The sequence below is a fragment of the Phalacrocorax aristotelis genome, chromosome 11 (genome assembly GCF_949628215.1).
Source record: "Phalacrocorax aristotelis chromosome 11, bGulAri2.1, whole genome shotgun sequence".
NCBI lineage: Eukaryota > Metazoa > Chordata > Aves > Suliformes > Phalacrocoracidae > Phalacrocorax > Phalacrocorax aristotelis.
Genome location: NC_134286.1, coordinates 10,888,115 through 10,907,267, shown reverse-complemented (window position 1 = coordinate 10,907,267; position 19,153 = coordinate 10,888,115). Strand labels below are relative to the sequence as shown.

Below are 19,153 nucleotides of genomic sequence, written 5' to 3'. Positions count from 1 at the left end.
TCTGACTTTTTTAGTGCTTTTCTTTTCACAGTTTCCAACTGTGCAGCCAGGAACTTTGGGCTTTTGCTTCAGCAAAGTAAATTATGTTGTGGGCCTTTTAAGCACTCTGTTGTTAAAAGTGGTCTCAGCTGAACCTGGCAGGCAGCAAGGTTATTGTTTTCTCAGTATAAGTATTTCTAAATAAATTGGCAGCATGGGCACAAACTTCTGGGCAGCCACCAGCCAAGACCAATTTTAGAGTCCCAAAGGTTGGGACATATTTCTAGTTCAACAGTTAAGAGCTGGAACGTCATCAGATAAAAGGCAAGGACTACCCTCTCCTGGGCTTTTTGCATCAGAGGGACCTCTTGGTGGCAGAGTGGCTCTCCCAGGCTCCCTGGGTGGCCCTGGCTCTTTGGTCAGACCCTGTGAGGGTGCAAAGGATGTTTGGGCACCTAGAGGCAGGATGGGAACCTGCATCTGTTGGCTCTGGTTTCTTCTCCTGTGTAAAATTTCTGTACCCATTCCATGGAGAAAGCTGTATGCACCGGGTGGTTTAACACGCTCTTTGCATCTGTTTGCTCTTAATGAAGTTGCACTTCTGTGTCATGGCCATGCAGGGAGGGGTGCTTAGGGAGGGGAGGTTGACATGTCCAAGGGCAGCCAGGAGGCTGCAGGCCCTGTGAAGATCAGGTTTTGCCCAGGCAGACTGGCAGAAAAGGCTTGCACTGGACTGCCACAGAAGTGAGCACAAGGCGGATTCACAGCAGATCTGAAGCAGGATGGAGCTGGGGATGGCTGGACACTTACAGCAGCACATGTTCACATGGGGCACTTGGCATCTTTGGTTTAGCTGGCATATGTTCCGGTGCAACCTTTCCTTCCAAATGTGGGCAGATACATAGCTCTTCCGGGCGCTGAACCTGACCCTGTGCCTGGGTGGTGAGGACTTGATGTGTTTACAGATTTTAGTCTGAAAATACAGAGCTTCCTCTCCCAAAAACATCGTGTTTCTGTTTGGTATGCATGTTTTCTCCAGCACTGCATGAATTCCAGTGAAGAACATTCTGCCACCCTTCATTTGTTTTTAAATCTTAAAGATATCTAGATAAGTGAATTCTGTGAAGGTGTTCCCTGGTTTGTAAAAAAAATCCTTGATACCTATTTCTTGGGTTTTTTTCTAAATGAAAATTACTCTGGCAAGTCCCTGGTGCTTTGGTGAGCTGTGAGCTATTCACAGCTTCCCAGGCAGGGAAATGAAAAAAAATAGTCTGTGGGTGATCACTGACACCCATAGCTCAAATCCCCCCATTGCAGCTGCAGAAGCTTGGGGCAACCTTTCGCACCTTCCAGCAAAGGCAGGGCAATGCAACCTAATTCAGTATCTCAAAGAGGGCAGAGGTGCTGTGCAGGCTCTCCTTGCTGCCAGGGATGAGTGCATGCGTCGTCAGGGACCGCAGCAGTGCTGCCACCATGCCAGTCAAGCCCCTGTGCCTAAGGATGCGCCTGCACTCAGCTCTCCGTGGAGTGAGACCTGCTTAAACACCGAGGTTGTTTGCTGGACATAGCCATCAGAAAAGGAAATGTCAAGGCCGTGTTTAGGATTTTTAAATTAGTTTTCTTTTTTTTTTTTTGAAATGTGTCTGGTGGTGTAACTCTTACTGAAATGGCGTTTTATTCCCTGAGCAGAGCGGTGCCGTGGTACGTCTGGACGGGGATCTGGTACAGGAGGCAAGTAGCTCAGGATGGCAGAGAGGCGAACACTTGGTTTTAGTGCAAACTTGTGGTGGCCATCGTTTCTCAGCTGGTTGTTTTATTTCTCTCTACTCCAGGAAGACGATATTGACACAGATAGTTTGCAGAGCCATTTCAGCTGTTCAGACAGCTCAGCCACAATATGTTGCCTCAAATTGTTTTGTTAAGCGCATTCATCAGCTGTACTTGTTTGCCTTGAAGCTATGGGAACCACAGACCCTCCTGAGAAAATTCAGCTTCTACATAGACATAAAGAGCTTGACAGTGCTCTCAAATGCACCCTGCTGCACAAGGCAGTGAGCGGCAAACCTGCTGTGGCCCATGAAGCCCTTTAGATTTTAGCTTATATCATTAGTTACCACACTCCCAAAGCCTTGACATCTAGAAGCTGAAGCCAGAAGGGCTGTGCCGCTTTATGTCCTTTCAAGGTCTAGGTACTCCCTAGAGCTGCAGTAGCTCAGGGATGGGTGCTAAGAACTGTGGAGGCTCCCAGATGGGAGCTGAGACCCATGGTGGCTCTGGGATGGGTGCTGAGACCGATGGTGGCTCAGGGATGCAGGACCTGATGCCAGAGTGAGGCAGGGACATACAGCGGAGCACAGTCCCCGCTTGGCCAAGCCTCCAGTTAGAGCCGATGGGGTATTTCTGTGGGTGCTCAGTGGCATAAGCATGGGAGGGAGGGCAGGGGCTGGGGCTGGTTTTGGCTGGCACATGCCATGGGAGACACAGCTCTGGCCCACACAGTAGCGCTGGGCCGTGGTCATGATGCCATGGTGTGCAAAGGGGTGACGTTACCTGGCAGTCAGTCTGGCGCTGAGCAATGGAGCCAAGGTGTGACACTTCTCCGCTTAGCAGTACAAAAAGAACAAAACTCATCTATCTTACAGTGAGAGAGCCACTGTCCCCTCTGTTAAATTTGCATGCACTACATACTGAACATACTGAATTCTTGCGGAAGTTATGCTGCACCTGCTTTCCTCCTCCTCTGCGTCCAAGCACAGATACTGACACCCAGTGGCCATGGAGTTTTTAGCGCCTGTATGAGATTGAAAACTTCAGCAGAGATGCCTTAGCTGGGGAGATACAACTTCTACCTTTTCTTTCCTCAGGTACAAGAGCTCCTGAGAGATGCCAGCCTTGCTTTGTCTTTCAGCCATTGGCAGGTTATAGTGGTTGAAGCACTTCAAAAGCTTTTATTCAGAGGCCAGTCAGAAAAATTAAAAAATATGAGGGTGGATAATGAGGAAACAGAAGGTAAACTGGTTTTCAAATTATTCTCTTGCTGGCAGCTTGAAAATAGACCTCCGTGAAAGAAGGAGGGTGATTTTGTGAGTTCAGAGACCTTGGCATTTTCCTTCCCTGTTTCATTATTTCCCAAAAGCGGTTAGAATATGACAGACACAAATTGATTTTGCATTTCCCTGCAGCATGCACAGGATCGTGCTTTCATATGTTTGACAAGTATTGACATTCTCTAGGGAAAAAAACTCTGTAGGAAAGGTTGCTTTTTATTCTTCAACAAATGGCTCTAAGACTTAATCAGTCAAAGACAGGAAAAAGACACTAAACTCAAGGGTATACCAAGGAGTTCTCTTTGTGTGTTTGGCAAAGACATGCCTCACCAGACATGTGGGACTAAGATGGTAAAAACACTGGGGAATCCAGACATGAGCTGGGAACAATAAGAGCACAGTATACCAAAGGAGAGATTATGAAAGTATTTTACTGAAAATATTAATTATGGACTACAGTAAATTAATTAAACCACTGTAATGCAAATAGCATGTGAAAGAAATACATAATTAGTGCAATTATATAAATAAAGGAAAAAAAGCATACTACTGAAATTCTAGCAAGGTCCATTATGTTAGGAAGGACTAGCAGCTGGCCACCTATTAGGATTAAATTTTGCACATGCTGCAGATGTGATGCTGTTAGAAAGTGGGTGGGGGGTGTCTTGCTGCTGCAGGGGTGAGTTTGGTGAGCCCCATGCTGGGGCCAAGCCCAGCTTTCCTTACCTAAACACTCCTGGAAAGCTGCAGCATACAGATACCATAAGTAGATGTACTTAATTTATCACTCTGTTACTAGGCAGGTTTCTAGGCAGGCTTCAGCCTAACTTTTATATTTTCTAGTTACTGAAATAGCTCTCATCTTTTTTGGGGTGAGTTCTAGCTGCAGAGATACATTCGTTCCATCACCACCTATTACCTGTCCCCATTCTCTTTAATTCTTCTTTCCTTCTTACTTCTTTTTAGACAAAATTAGACTAGAAACTTTAATCCAGTTTAAACCCATCCAGCAGGTCAGGGTTGCTGCACCGTTTGGCCCACTCCAAATGCCCGTGCCCGGTGTTCCTGTGTGGTGAAATGGGTGAGATCGCATCAGCTGTACCCAGGGCAGCAGGGTAGGCTCTAGCTGCCTGCCTTGCTTTTCCCTTGGGGGGGGTTCACAATGCCCTCATGTGGTTTTAGTAGACATTTAAACTATTAAAGAGGCTGGCAGAACATCAGAGGCCTACCAGGAGTTATTTCCAGTAATGGCAAATCTCAGTGGGACTCTTTCCAATAGTTTTCTCTGGTGCTTTTTCTGGCTTTAACCATTATTATTAGTGCAGTGACTGTTGCCCTGGTGGCAGTTCTGAAAACCCATAAACCAAATGCTACCCAGTTCTGGATGTGCCAAAGTCTAATTCCTGAAAGTACCTGAAAACTCTAGAGGGAGCTTGGCAGAGCATCTCTGCTCATCCTGGTCTTGCAGAGCAGGAGATCTAGGCTTGGTCTTCCCAGAGGTTGCCCTGCCTGGTGGCCCATCGCTCTGCAGAGACGTGCACACAGCCCAGCCACCAGAGCAAGTCAGAGCCAAATATTTGCGCTCTACACCAGGGACAGCCACGGTGCCCGTTGTCGCTGCAAGAATCCTTCTGGAGACCAGAGAGGGAAGGAAAGGGACTCTGCAGCTGGAGAGAGGGTGCACAAAGGAGGAAATGCTGTCCTAGCCTCCTGCATCTGCCGTCTTGTATGAACTGCCATCTTGTATGAACTGTGCCTTCCCCTGAATCGCTCTGACTGAGCATGTTTTGGAGATGCCTGCAGGCCAGGTCTCCCTGAGCTGTGGCTAGGGGCTGCTTCTGGGCCAAGGCAGCCTTATTCCTCCTTCCTTCCCGCTCCCATGGGTCCTTTCATCTTCTCTGTTAGATCAGTGTGTTGCAAGTCCAGCTCCCTTCTCCAATTCTAAGGTGCGGCATTCATCAAGGTAAAATACAGTGTTTCAATGCCTGTTGTGTGTTTGCAGGTATTTTTAAACATAAAGCCATCCCATGCTGGCTGGCCAGAAGACTCAGGAGACAGTAGAGTCAGAGGATAACAACAGTCAGGAAAATTCATTTCTGCTCCAGTCTGTGCATACACCCTTTTTTCCTGGTGCTTTCATCCTTTGGTTGCTCCCCAAATAACATCCGGTTCTTGGCCATTTAACAGTGGAAGCAGCTGACAGTGATTGAATAGTTTTGCAGTTGGGTGTGTAAAACAGCACTTGCTGTGTTTTTTGTGCCTGACTGGATTAGCATGGCTCTTTACAAGCTGATTGATGCAAACTTTATTTCCTCTCTGAGCTTCCAGTGTTCACTAGAAATCCCCATTTGTAATAAATGCTCCTGCAAGAAAATATGTTTTCAGGGCTGTTCAGATGAAATAGAGGCACACTAAACCTTTGGGTTTGAGTTGGTTAGTTCTTTGACAAAAAAGAAAAAAAACAGAATGGGCTTGGAGGACAGTCTCATCTAGCGCTGACTTTTTAATTTGTTTTTTTATCATAGAATCATAAGGGATGGTTCCTTGAAAATCAGTCAGCAATTTCACCAGCTGAATACGTGGTGTTTAGAGACATCTTGGGTGCTTCGCTGAATTCTGGTACCAGTACACGCTTCCTAGAGAGGTTCCCACACTGCCTTTGCCAGAGTAACTCTCACTTCTCTGAAGCGTCTGTCCTTTGCGGTAGCTGTGATCATGCCTTTTCACAGCAAAAGTTCCTCTCAAGGCCTCCCCTCTTCAGCTTTGCAACAGAAAAGGCTTATCAGTTAATGAAATGTATAGCTCAAGTAGCTCACGTTCAGCATTTGGATGCTCTCAACAGGCTGAGTATTTGGGGACTGGGAAGACGTGGTGAGGGTGAGGTGGGGTACAGTGCCTAGATGCAGAGGTTTGTACCTAGCATTGTGTGTGAGGTGCTGCCCTTCAGTGGATGTCCTTTTGCCAGATTTCTAGAGCCTTCAAAAAATCAAAACCAAACCCACATAACAATGTATTATCTTTATTCATGGCAGTTTCCACTGCCTCCTTTTCCTCCCTTGATCCTGTTATCAGAAACAGCTTGCTCCAGAGTCAGTTTAAAACTCCTCCAATGTTTTCCTGGGCCCGTTGAGAACTTGAATTGCAGCAACCAACCTCACAGGTGGCAGCAAGTAGGGAAGACCCACATGGGCTATAGAAAGCTCAGGGCTTCTCGGCTGTCCTTGGGATGATGTTTTAACAGCAATCCATCAGACACGAGCGGTACAGCAGTCTCAAGCAGAGTTAGCATCCCACTGTTGCATGCAATGGCTTTTCTGCTAGGGATCTGAAATGAGCACAGACTGTTATTCGCAGCAGTGGGAGACAGCTGGGGACAAGTTACAGCATCCCAGTGGCAATGCAGGAAGCATTTGCTTTCCACAGTTTTCTTGCTAGCATCTACACTTTGCTCAAATTTTACAAACCAAAACATTTGAAAGGTGGATACAAAACAAAGATGAAGGAGTGTGTGTCTCAGACTCCATGCATTCATCTACCAAATAGGCATTGGTTCATCTCTGAGGACAACATGAAGGTATTTCTATAGCAAAGCCTCCCTCATCAGTGATGCCTTAAGAGGCGTATTAGAAAAGCTACCCACTTGTTTATGCTCTATGGCCATAACAAAAAGGTAATAGTTATCAGTACCAGGGGATCAACTCTCTCTAAGTGATCCGTCAGACCTGAAGAAAATGTCATCAGTACCAATAATTTGGATATGGGCAAATTCATCCACTGCATCTGCTTTCCCCCCATGCCGTCGTTGACATGAATGCAATCAACTGGGATGGCAGTGCAAAGAGAATGAATCCTTAGCCCCTAAAAATGGCACTTCTTTAACACAACCAGTACAAATCTCTGCTGCCTGAGTGGTTTAGGGCAAGATAATAGCATTATTTATGCTGCTGTGCATGCAAGTAACTTTGCTGCATTTAACAGAAGCAGTCTGGTCTCGTATGAGCAGCATTTGAGTCTCTGCCATGAGTTTACGGGTTGTTGTGAGGCATTTGATATCAGGAGCAGCCACACTTACAAGGTTGTTTCCTGAAAATAAACTGTTGTTTGGTGTCCAATCTTAGAGCATCTATTAATGTTTGGCTCATAGCATTTAATATGTTGTTCCATTTATTACTGTAGTCTGATACACCCGCATAAAAAGCACATTGCATGGACAGGCTGCCTTGGTACTTACCTTTTCTTGCACTGGCCAATAAACATACATATTATGAGGCTACTTGACAAACTCAGAATGACTGGAATGAGGATAAATAGCTGCTTGTCCTCTTTTATGGACACTGCAAAGATAAATGACAGCAAATAAGGAAACACTAGCTTCCAGGACAGGTCATATCACCTCTTCCAAAGCTTGGGCTCAGAGGTAAACTCAGTGTGTTCACGTTTGTAACCCTACATTTATTGATTGATTGACTGACTGATTTCAGATATATGCCAGGTATATATCACTGTATAGGGTAACGCACTCCTTCAGGGTAACATATCCTGCATATATACGTAGCCACTGAATGTGCCTCGTCCCTGCCTTCAGCATCTTGCAGCAGAGCCAGTTCACACGGGCCAGCCCTGTAGAGCGTACAGGGTGCAGAGGAGCTGATCCATGGTGCGGGGCAGCCAGGAGGATGCCCTGTGGAGAGACTCTGAGCACCGCGTGCCCTCTCTTGCAAAGCCATCACTCCGCCATCACAGCTGTCCCTGTGCAGCGGGAAAAGTGCTGGTGCAGAAGCATTAATATAGTGGGGCTTGCCTGCTAAGTGCACTGGAGATGCAAAGCGGCGGGAATGGCTGAGCTGGAGTAGGTTGAGGGTGTAACTGAACCAGGAACCCACCTCCAGCGCTGGACACCAGCAGATGCCCATGGCAGCCATCAGTGCTTGGTTCCAAACAGGCTTTACAAAGGATATAAAAGAAATGCTGGTTACTTTGGGGTCCATACCAGAGAAACACTCCTGCGTCCATTCACTCCAAAAGCCCTGGTCAGCACAGAAAATATTTGTTCTCCCCCTGACACGAACACATGAAATACGGCTTTGATTTGCTCTGGAAATTGTTAAAGCGGTCTCCATTTGGGTTGACACAGCCTGAGAAACAAAACAGAACAAATGTCAAGGAATTATGTGCCACCACCAGAAGCTCTCTGGCATGGCCTGATGTTTCTGAACATACTCTCCAGGGTCTGCAAACCCTTGGATTATGTTTTGGCAGTTTTAAATGATTTCATAATAGTTCTGGACCAGCTAATGCTGATTATGGAGACAAATCTACCGAAAATGTGTACATTCTAGGGGGCACCATCATGTATGGTGTCATTTATGCCTGTTAATTTATGGAAGCTTTCATTAAATTAGCTAAGAAGACTCATGTGTAGAATATGGCAACTGAAGAAAAAAATGTCCTTCAGATGTCCTTTATGATTAATTAGTTCTTGCCATTTTTGTTTCTATCAAAAGTGCATCTGGATAATGCACAAGGAAAAAGCACCATGCATAAAGGACGCGTTGTGTCGCAGGCCCCTTCTCTGGAGAGGTTAGAATTATAGTTTCATTGGAACAAGTTGTGCCACCATATCCAGGAAAACAAACCACAAGAACTCTTAGGTTCCCATGATGACAGCTTTCTGAGATAACAGGCAGGAGGCCAGAGAACGTGATCGCTCAGAGACCCGTGCTGGGATCTGTTACTGCTAAAGCAAACGCTGTGGCTGGAGGTCAGGGTGTTAAGTAGGAACATGTGCAATGGAGCAGCCCTTCAGTGTTTTCCACTGGCAGTGCCAGCTAACGTATCTGCGCAGTCCATGCACAGGGTAGCTAACATGCCATCCGCAACTCAGTGCGAACCCTGATTTTGTGGCGTGCCTCCCCTCTGCCGGCTCTCAGACGGGGCTCCCCCACCCCTTCCCCTCCCTGACGCATGGCGTGTCTTGTCCCTACCGCCCAAGCAGCCTTGGCCTCCCCCTGATCTTCTGCCAGCTGAACCTCGTACTCCAGGCACTGGGGCGGCGTTTCGCCCCCCGGCGGGCTCCATGCCACGTGGAGATCCTCAGATGCAGACACGGAAACCACCAGCTGCTTTGGGGGCGAGGGCTTTGCTAGGGGAGGCGAACAAAAAGAGAAGAGGTCAAAGAGGTGCAATCAGACAGCTCCTGGTGGGAAAGGATTCAGTTAATCACTGCCAACCTCTGCCCCTTTTCCCTGTTGATGGGATTTCTGAGCTCCCATTGCTATCAGCCATGATGCTGCAGGAGCAGGATGTCACTGAGGCTGGAGGGTGGGTTGTTTATTTTAACTTGACACACAGGATAGGCTAGGTCCTTGGTCTGGGCTGCAGTGCGAAGGTTTTGAAATGCTGGGGTGTAAGCACTGCGCTTGGCACATTCCCCTTGCAGTGAGGCCGGCCGGTCCTCCCTGCGCTGCGAGGGCAGCCCCAGCCCTTGCAGTGAGACACTGCGACGGTTTTGGCCTGACACACTCTGCATCCCAGGAGAGGCCCTGGTTTATGCCAGATGCCCAAAGCTACACGTGAAGTACATTGGAGCACTAACTGAATCCAGAAACCCTGCTTATTAGCCCTGTGGCTTAACTGGAAGACTAGCTATTTAGTCCCCAACATTTACATGTAGGTAAATGATCAGCTTGGGAACTGCCCATATAAAGAGCAACTACATGCATCTGGTTATACATCATGCTCTGCTTTGCTGCCTTTCCCTGTCTCTGATGGGTTTGAAAACCACCTTTGCTCTGGCAGACGTCATCATTTCTTGCACTCAATTCTCCCCAACCCTTACCTTGGTTTGACCAGCATAGCCCAAAGATCTCTCCTGTTCTTGCAGCAGGTTTCAATTCCAGCAGGAGTAAATGAAGCCACCTCTGTGGCGGGGCTGCTAGACACAAAACACCCATAGCTGCTCTGTCATCTGCCCAGCAGGCCATTTAGGTCCCAAGTTGTCCAGCTGCTGAATGCAGCACTTGGGGGCACCTATGGACCCTCCAGGGTGGGTGCCGAGTGGGGTTGCTTGCCTGCAAACACTGCTGGAAACTAGAGTCCTGTGTGGCACATGCCACAGCCCCTTCTCCAGGGGAAATCCACCCGGACACATTACAGCAACCCATCTACAAGAGCACACATTTGTTTGAACCCCTCATGTAAGATGTGAGCCTTAAGTGCCCTGCTGCTTTTCTGCCAGTGTTACCTAGGTTGTGAAGGCGAAGGGTGACATACAATGGCCGTAGCAGCGTGGCTGCCGCTGAACCGTTGACACAAATGCTCAAATCCTTATATTCTGCTTGGCTCAGGTTTTGCAACATACAGCCGATGTTTATACCATGATCCTGAATATAGTCATCACACTGCACTGCGTGGTCCAGCCCCTCGTACCTAGCGGTGTATTAGGAAAACAGAAAGAAAAAAATAACCAAAGCAATGGCAGTTACTACTTGGGTAATGGCTGTTTTTTTTAAATTGGACCTAAGCCTCAGGTAACACCTATAGCCTACCTACCCTTTGCCTTTTGTAAATGACCCAAAGCACAATGTTATCCATCGGCCACCTGGACTTCTGCTATGGGAAATGTGTGGGGAGGAGAAAAAAACCCAAATTACCATGCACAGATGGCTTCCCAGGTTGGATTGTAGGCTGTGTCAGCCTCTCCCCAAGGCCATTGCTGGAGCACAAGTGGCCTCACAAAGTGCCACTGTGTGAGTGGAGCCGGGGCAGGATCTGGCCCTTACTCACGGAGACAGCCATCCTCCCATGGCCCACTTACAGCACCGTCAGGCACCGACTCTGGAATTGCAGAAAGGTCTCCTCCCAAGCCAAATGCAGTGGTTTGTGGCATGTGCCATGAATGGAATGAGTGTTACCGAGCTGCCACGGCTGATTGTGGGTGCCATCTACATGGGAAGATAATGGAAACCTACGGGTGGGAGCAAGGAAGGGGTTTGCTGGCTATTAGCCAATGTGCAACCACAGCCCTGTCCTCTCAAACTGCCTCCTGTCTTTGGGGGCCACTAGCCAATTCTTGATTGCTGGCCCCAGCCTGGAAATACTAAGTGGTGTTTCATATTACCTTTTAAGACTCCTGCTGGGTTAGTGCCCTTGAAGCAGGGCTGAATCTGGCCTCTGTACTCTGCACCTAATGAAAGTCTCCCTGCACAGCACATTATGTTTTGGGGAAAATTTCATGTGGTAGTGCTAGAAAAATTAACTCACAGGGATCAAAGAATGCTGTGGCTGTGGTCCGACCCACTCTTGTTATACAATGGGACCCAAATCCAAATGCCTGGTTTTGTTACAGGCAGTCAGTAAGGGAGGGTTTGCTGGGTTTTGGGGTTTTTTTTTTATTTGGTTGGGGGTTTTTTTTAGGAATGAATCATGAATCATGAATTTCCATGGCTTCCTTCAAGCAGACCTTTGTAGTTTTAAATCAGTGGTTTTGCTTTGAAGACTATTTCTAAGAGCTACATGGAAGCTATTTTTAAAAAAGCAGCTATGGTTTTCTACACATAGTCCAAAGGCATGAAACCCAATGATTTCCTAACTAATCATCCTTACCATAGTATCATAGGAATTGAAGCATAAATACAGCATTCGCTTTGTCCAAAACCACTAAGTCTATCTTTGTTTTTCTTGCAGAGCAGAATCATTAGTCAGCAGTATAGAAGAAAGAACTGAGAAGTACGCATTATTACTACATTTTGGCAGCATGTTTGCTTGTATGTGATGTGCTAAGGCTATGAAAATATATTTGAAGAGTAAAACTCTTAGTTGCCAAGAAGTCCTGCTTTTTGTATAGTGTTCACTGAGCTTGGTACCCTCCTGCTGAATCCTATCCTATAGAGATATATGTGCTGTGATCAAGGGAAATGTGCAGCCAGAAAGATCCAGGTACATTCAGCAAAGGGAAAGCACAGGGCATCGTGATGGACAACATGCAGAAAGTGCTCCATGGGGGTGATTGAAAGGAAAAGGAGGAAGGGAGAAGGCATTCCCTGTGGGTGGTCTGCACAAGCCTGATTTTTAAGGAAGGAAGCACGGATTTGGTATTTCCTTGCCAGAAGGCACTTGTTGCTTGGAGCATTATTTCTGCTCTTTCTGTGTGGATCGTGCAATAGCTTTGCCAGCCATAAAAGCATATTTGCTGTGGCATTTTAGTACCCTGAAGGGTTCAGTTGATTGCTGCTCGGATGTTTTTCTATTTTGCTGATACATACCAATAATATAGCCCATAATGTACACCGTGAGGAGCAAAGAGACCCGGTTGCCAAGTGCACTTGAGGTATTCCCAGTCATGATAGATGCAGTGGAAATTCTGAACCTCTGATTCCAGTTTTCCTGTCAAATGAGAAGGAAATAACCACTGTTTAACAACATGCCAGTCAGGCTCAGCAGAAATATCGTTTTATATCTTTGAACAATTGTGTGCTGCAGTTGAAAGACAAAAACAGAAAAGAAGGCCAGTCACCATTATTAGATAGTTTTGCTGCCGAGTTTCCTATAAAAGCCAGTTCACTCTTCTTGGAGCAGAAAGATGCATAACTGAACTTTTCATTCAGCAATGGAGCTCATGCAGGGCAACCCAGCAGAGCTGGGGTACGGGCAGAGGGGAATGAGCCCCAGGTATCCAGTAACCACAGCCACAGCCAGTGGGAGCAGAGGTATTCTGGTGTCTTCTACCTCAACAAGCCCTGCAACATCTTATCCATCCGGCAACCCTCAGGCCAGCAGTGGTTCATGCAACAGGCTCATGCAAAGCACAAAACTGCACCAGGTACCGAAGGCTGTTCCTAACCTTGCAATGGGACCTGAAAGGTAGCATAAATCCAGTCGCTTTGCACCTCCACGTCATCAGTACACCGTCCTTCGAGCAGTGTCTGTACCTTCACTTCAGCAGTCCTGCTGAGGTCAAAGCCGACTCTGAATTTTAGCTTCCTAGTAAAAATAACCTGGTTGAAAGACAGATGTTATAAATACCTCTTTTGTCGCTAAGTGGGCTGCAGAATTAGCTACCATTGCTCCCGCTCTAGCTGCGAGTAGGCTCATTTGTGTGCTTTAATGTTTCTTTACATTTCTGTCCTGCTTCTCCTGCCCAGTGCTTCTCCAGCTCTCTTGTACCACCTGCTCTGCCCAGCCTCACTGGCTTTGAGTCCCTGCACCCTGCAGGACACCAGCAAGGACAAGACAGAGCAGACTATGGTTCAAGTGATCCCCACCAGCCAGGAGCACCGGGGAGGTCTGATAAGGATACCACTGTAAATCCAGGATAAAAGGCACTTGTTCATGATGCGAGATAACCAGAAACAGAAGGAATGAGTCCTGGAACTGATGGTTCCCATGGGAAGCACAACCACACCCTACAAGGATGGAGCAGCAGCCAGGGACGCAGCGTGGGCTCACCATTGCATGCCGCTGGGCTTAGCCCTTTGTGGGAGGTTTTAAACACACACTCTGAAGGTTTTTCTTCCTTTTTTTTTTTTTTTTTCTCAGACTTACTCCCTCTTACTTTGCACAAGGGAAAAATAAGTTGGCAAGTGTTACAACAAATGGCGAGTGAGAGAAGGTGGTGCGTTAGCCCAAGCGGGACAGAACTAATGTGCGCTATAAAGCATACGCATGCTGCAGCAGGGCCTGCAAGGGCGCAGCCCAGTCAGTGTGTTGTCAGCAGCCCCAGTGTGTGAGCCGTGTTGAACCATCTGTTTCTAACAGACATCGATGACTCTTGCATCCACTGATCCCAGTCTGATTTTGTTCAGGCTGACTTTGTGGCCTTATCTGGTGTCAAGGTTTTGGCAGGGTACCAGAGGCGGTTCTTTTCTACATTTTAGATCTGCCTTGTATAAGACACTTTTATTATTGGTGATTTAGGGAATACTGATGTGTTTTTTTAAAACTGCGGTTGGTTTTTTTTTTGTACTTTTTAAATGCCAGTAAAAATCATCTTAAAAGACTCTGCACAGCTGCACGCTGCTGCCTGGCTGGGAGCGTGACGTGCCTCATGACCAACGTCAGGTTGAAGAGCCCCTTTCCATGTCCTTGTGATTGCAATCCGTAACTGAAACAGGGTGGGAGGCAGCGTACTCTTCCACCTCTGCAGGCTCCCAAGGGGTGGCTGGGCCAAAACCCGCTTGCGTGGTGGCTCAGTGCAGCCTGGCAGCCTTGGCTTTGCTGCCTCGGGTGGATGAAGCGGGTGACAAGGCAGGACATGCAGAAACATTTCACAGATAGAAGCTGGGGTCCATAGCACTGCTAGCCTGATGTGACTGCTCCTTCTCTCTCTCCCTGGTCTCTTGAGCTGACAAGCTCTCTAGGACACTTGCTTTAGGATTGTGCAAAAAGATCTCCCTTTCTTTCAGGACACCAATCTGTATTTTGGGTTGTTAGGGTACCTTTTCCATGTGTTCCTCAGTACCTTGTACCAACCAAAGAGCCTACTGCTGGGTTTCTCCCCTCCCACTCTGTTTACCATCCTAACCCTGCAACAGCTTTCCTCTTCTAATCACTCCCAAAATACATTCCTATAACCCTTCCTGTACTGTGCCTGCCTGCTATTGCCCTGCTACACATCAGTGAGAGAAGACTGACAATTTTATCATAGAGCTAAGTTAGAGTCAAGCATATCTAAAAGACAAAAGTAAATGGTAATTAAACACCCTTCTGGATAAATGAAATGTTAGAACATTATATTTAATGAAATTTAATCATTTATTTATCACTTTGCATCCCTAAGGATCTTCTGACACCGCGTGTCAGTTCAAGCCCTGTAAAGACTTTCTAAAAAGTGTCGTGCCTTTTACAATGAGGAATGCTACAATGAGGAATCCAAAAATTGGATTATTTTTGGCAGCAAGCACCACACCCTCTGACAGAAATAGCTGCTTCTCTGATTGCTGCTGCTGCTGTGTCAAAACACATTCCCATCTGGCAAAACAGTCAAACCACTGGAACAGTCTGGCTTTTTCATGGAAAGCTGGAACTGCTTTGGTACCACTCCTCCTTGAAATGCAAACATAAACCCATGCAGGAACTAAAGGCAGAACAATAGCTTGGATTTAAGAGGATTAAACCATGCTTTGTCTTACCTTCCAGTCTCTGTCACCAGTGTTGCGGTACTCAAACTTGTATTTTACTGTGCATTCATTGAAGGTTTGTACGTTGGGTGGAGGTTTCCACTCTATATCGAGAGACCCTAAGAGTCCAGGGTCAGTGACCTGAAGGTCTTGTGGGGGAGCAACTAAATTGAAAACAAAGCGGGGCATAAAACAGTGTCAATGTAAAGAAAACAAAGTCGTGAAATGAGATGAGAAATGCAGCTGCTGGATGTGGAGGGAAGCACTGCTGGTCCAGGTCCAGCCCTGGCTACTATTAAATAGCCAGGGCCTGTTCTCAACAAACATGCACAAGCTCTGCTCTTGCCCAGTTTTTGCTGATGCTCAGAGAAAACACTCAAAATACCCTTGAAAAGGCACCAAGAATGTGACATCTTTGACACTCTTTGTAAGATGTTTCGAGCAAAACTACTGTCCTGGAATGACCTTTCAATTCCTATATTTGCTTATTTTTAACTCATGCTGTTTACTGACTGTCAGGACAAGTGTCCTTGCAAACGTTGTGTTCAACACATACATCAACGTAGGAAGACAGAGCACAGCATGCTGTCAGGGAAAATTATATTCCTTAACCATAACAGACACAAATCACCCATATCGCTTTAAATATTCCTGTCAAGTATATTAAAGATTAATGAAAAACCAAGACAAAAAACATACAGAAGCAGAAAAGCAGACAGTTAAAATCATTCTTATTTTAGACATCTATCAGCTATACAAAAATGTGTTTTTATAGCCGATCTAGCTTTTATTAAGCTATTGTAAGGTGCTGCCCTGTGTCAATAAATCAGCATATATTATGGATGAGTTCCATACTAAGACATGCTTCCTAAAAGCCCAGCTCCATAAGGAGCTGTCATTCACATGATGAAAACAGTTTGGCTATTCAGTTTTATTAGTTCAAACTAAGTCAATTTTTGTAACATCTAAGGTAATTTTTCTCCCGTCTAGAGGTGAAGTTATCCATTTGGGTTTCTACATATTCACTGCATGATATGCTTTTTTTCACGGTGATCTGGAGCCCATCTCCTGGCAGTGTCAGTCCAGCATTGCCACCACCTCTCTGTTTGAGCCTGGCCTCCAGGTCACTGGCCTCTCTGCCACCTTTTTCATGTCTTCATCAGGATTTACACCATTTTTCCTTTTTCTTTTTTTTATTAAATCCATTGTGAAAGCAGACCCTGAGAATATCTTTCAGTGGAAGATGGTGATATAAATCAAATTTTAGTATGCTCCTTGGAAAGTTTGCAGAAAACATCGTTGGAGGATTTATTTCTTCTAAGAAAACTCTCCCAGATGAAACACGCCACAGGCAGCAGTTTTAAGGCCCCACTTTTCCCAGCACGTAAAGCTCCATGGGAGATCTGTTGTTTTGCTAGATGGCAAAGGCAGATATCGTGGCAATATATTTAGGGAGGTGCTGGGGCAAGGAACAATAGACTATAATAATTTGGAGAAAAAATAGATTTGATTTCATTTTCTGTGTAACAAGTAAAACACTCTCCCTCTCACCGTGAGGCCCATGGATGCAGCCTGGGTTCAGAGGGTGGTGGTGGGCTTGCTCCAGCTCCAGGGGCAATGGGCATCGTCCTGCATGTGCAGTAGCTTGTAGTCAGCAGCCCCACGGCCCACAGGAGGTGAGGGCCTGATACCGCTATGCTACAACAGGCTCAGATTTCCCAGCACGGGCAGAGGGGTGGAACAGGGGCACGGGCAGCTCTGCCTGAGCGGAGAGTGCTCCAGCTGGGCTCTTGGTGAGCATCGGAGGTGGGAGCGGGGGTGAGGTGAGGGCATCTCACCCACCTCACAGGTCTTCCCAAGTATGCAAAGGCTCCAGGAAAGGGAGAAGCCGCACGGGGGACAGCAAGCCTGTGGGAATGGCGCTTGAAGAGCTGCAGCTGCTAAAAAACAAATGAGTGCTTTGTCCAGAACAGCCATTTATAGCCTCATGGAGGCAGGGCGGGAGAGAAGGTGAAGGGGTGTGTTTCCCACCAGCCAGCCCAGGCTCAGGCTGAGAGCCCGCCAGGGCTGGCGTGAGGGAGGGCTTCCCCATCGCCAGCGCACCATGTCCTAGAGCCAACCCCTGTTATGGTGGCTGGCCGAGCGCTGCTGGCAGGGCTGTGAGCTGGACTTTCCTGCACTTGGGAAGCTCCTCCTGAGTGGATAAATGCTGAGCCTCGCAGCTATGCAAACAAAGAAGCAAAAAGCTACTAGCCTTTGTCATAAGCCTGGCAGTAAGCTGTCAAGAGACAACTACATTGGGCAAAACTGGAATTTCTGAGTGGAAACTTGTTTCCATCCTAAGCTTGAACAAAACAGTAATATTTTTTTTTTTCAAAACTGTAAACAAAAGTTCATGCAAAATAAATTTTTACTGGATTTCAGAGGGAATGAAAAAGCTTCTTTTTGGGATGTGGCTTGCATGCTGGGATCTGATTGTTTTTAAATGTCAGCACTGCCTCTTGCAGTTTCTCATTTTCATACCTTTACATCACAAACCAGGCTCACTCTCATCACTCATACAGAACACAGGACTAGAAATACTCTATTTCCTTATCCAGTCTTGAAGGAAAGCTGCTCCTGAACGTTTCTTGGAAAAAAAAAAAAAAACCCAAGAACTCTACCTGATTTGCATGGCGGTGAGTCACGTAGCAATGTAATGGCTCGACACCCACAGCCCTCACGGCCACCGGCTCCTGGTTGCAGTGTACACTCACTCGAGCATTGCAGCTTGACGATGAACCCAGCTGGCTCCCACTGCCTTGCCCCATGCCATGCGGTGCCTTAGGTGATGCAAGCAGCAGGAGGTTTTGCAATTTTCCACCTGTTTTGCCAGCGGAAAAATGGCAACCTGCCAGGTGTCCCCCCACATATTTTTCTATGTCTGCACTTCTCTGTGCTGGTCAGAGGGGTGCAGGAAACTTTCATGTTTTGAGAAGCCCATTTTAAAGGCAACGCTGCTTTGCTTGGTGTGGCAGTGCCATGTTTGCTGGCAGCTTTCCATCGGTGCTGGCTGGTTAAGACAGGGAGCCTTTTCGCGCCCTCCTGGCCAAGTTTTCACCTCTCCACTGTGCACTGGCTGCAGCAGGGAGGTCTGGACCTGCTCGCCATCCCTCTGAAGAAGGAAAGCTTTTGGCTACAAAGTCCCAGCTACTTGGGGTTGGTGCATGTGGTGCGGCAAAGAGGTGCTTGAAGGCTTGAACCAAAGAGTGCTTGAAGTGCCATTGCTATGGACGACAGCTCGCAGAGCAATATTTTTTTTTAGAAGAAAGTATTATTCTCCTATAAGGAGCAAGCCTTGTGTTTCTTAAGCCTAGCACAGTCTGTCTGTCTGGGACCACACTCAGAAGCATTTATGTATCGAAGTGGCATTTATATTTGATAACTTTATATCAAACAATATAGTCACTGTGCTCCAAAGGCAGTTTCTGCTCCTTTTGAAGTTACTCAGAAAAATATCCACTAAACACAATAGATTTACACAATTGATTGCATGTTTATAAATCAGTCACTCGCTGTAACACACACACAAGAAAAGCTTCGGTAGAAGGACTAAATTCGTAAAGGGCCCAAGGTAATATCAAGCACGTGCTAGGCAGCAACACGAAAGGCACGCCAGGCTTTACCTGTGGTGTGGTAGGAGGAGGACGCCAGGCAGCCCCACACCAGCGCCACAGCCAGCGCGTGCAGCTGCCGGCGAGCCATGCAGCGGTGGGAGGGCAGGCGGTCCTGCCGGAAGGTGTGTGGCGTCAGAGAAGCAGTCCCGTGGCACACGTGCAAGGAGGCTGGAGGAATAAAGCAGAGTTGAAAGGCTTCAGCACATCGGTGCGGCCCTGGAATTCCCTGTGCAGGGTGAGCACTGACAACAAGCACCTTTTTACTTGTTTACCAAGTCTGATTAATCATTTCCCAGAGGACTTTTATTTGTAACTTTTGGGGATGGCAACACATGGATGACTTTGGCTTCATTTG

General features: G+C 46.9%; 1 protein-coding gene across 1 annotated transcript; it reads right to left on the bottom strand.

Moving 5' to 3' along the window:
* Positions 1 to 3,437: 3,437 nt before the first annotated feature.
* Positions 3,438 to 18,988, bottom strand: IL13RA2 (interleukin 13 receptor subunit alpha 2). The gene is made up of 9 exons (XM_075106867.1): positions 18,808 to 18,988; positions 15,155 to 15,306; positions 12,868 to 13,021; positions 12,290 to 12,410; positions 10,270 to 10,454; positions 9,011 to 9,168; positions 8,017 to 8,161; positions 7,258 to 7,360; positions 3,438 to 6,351 (listed from the first exon to the last, which is right to left on the bottom strand). The coding sequence occupies exons 1-9, from the start codon at positions 18,884 to 18,886 to the stop codon at positions 6,309 to 6,311; spliced, it is 1,140 nt and encodes a 379-aa protein (XP_074962968.1). The 5' UTR covers positions 18,887 to 18,988; the 3' UTR covers positions 3,438 to 6,308.
* Between the last annotated feature and the right edge of the window lie 165 nt (positions 18,989 to 19,153).

Bases quoted from the DNA above. Each gene is read 5' to 3' on its own strand.
- IL13RA2 (XM_075106867.1), bottom strand. From the start codon at position 18,886: ATGGCTCGCCGGCAGCTGCACGCGCTGGCTGTGGCGCTGGTGTGGGGC. The intron at 10,455-12,289 runs GTATGTATCAGC...ATACACCGCTAG, and splicing joins CATTATGGGCTATATTATTG to GTACGAGGGGCTGGACCACG. The intron at 7,361-8,016 runs GTATGGACCCCA...TTATCTTTGCAG, and splicing joins GACGCAGGAGTGTTTCTCTG to TGTCCATAAAAGAGGACAAG.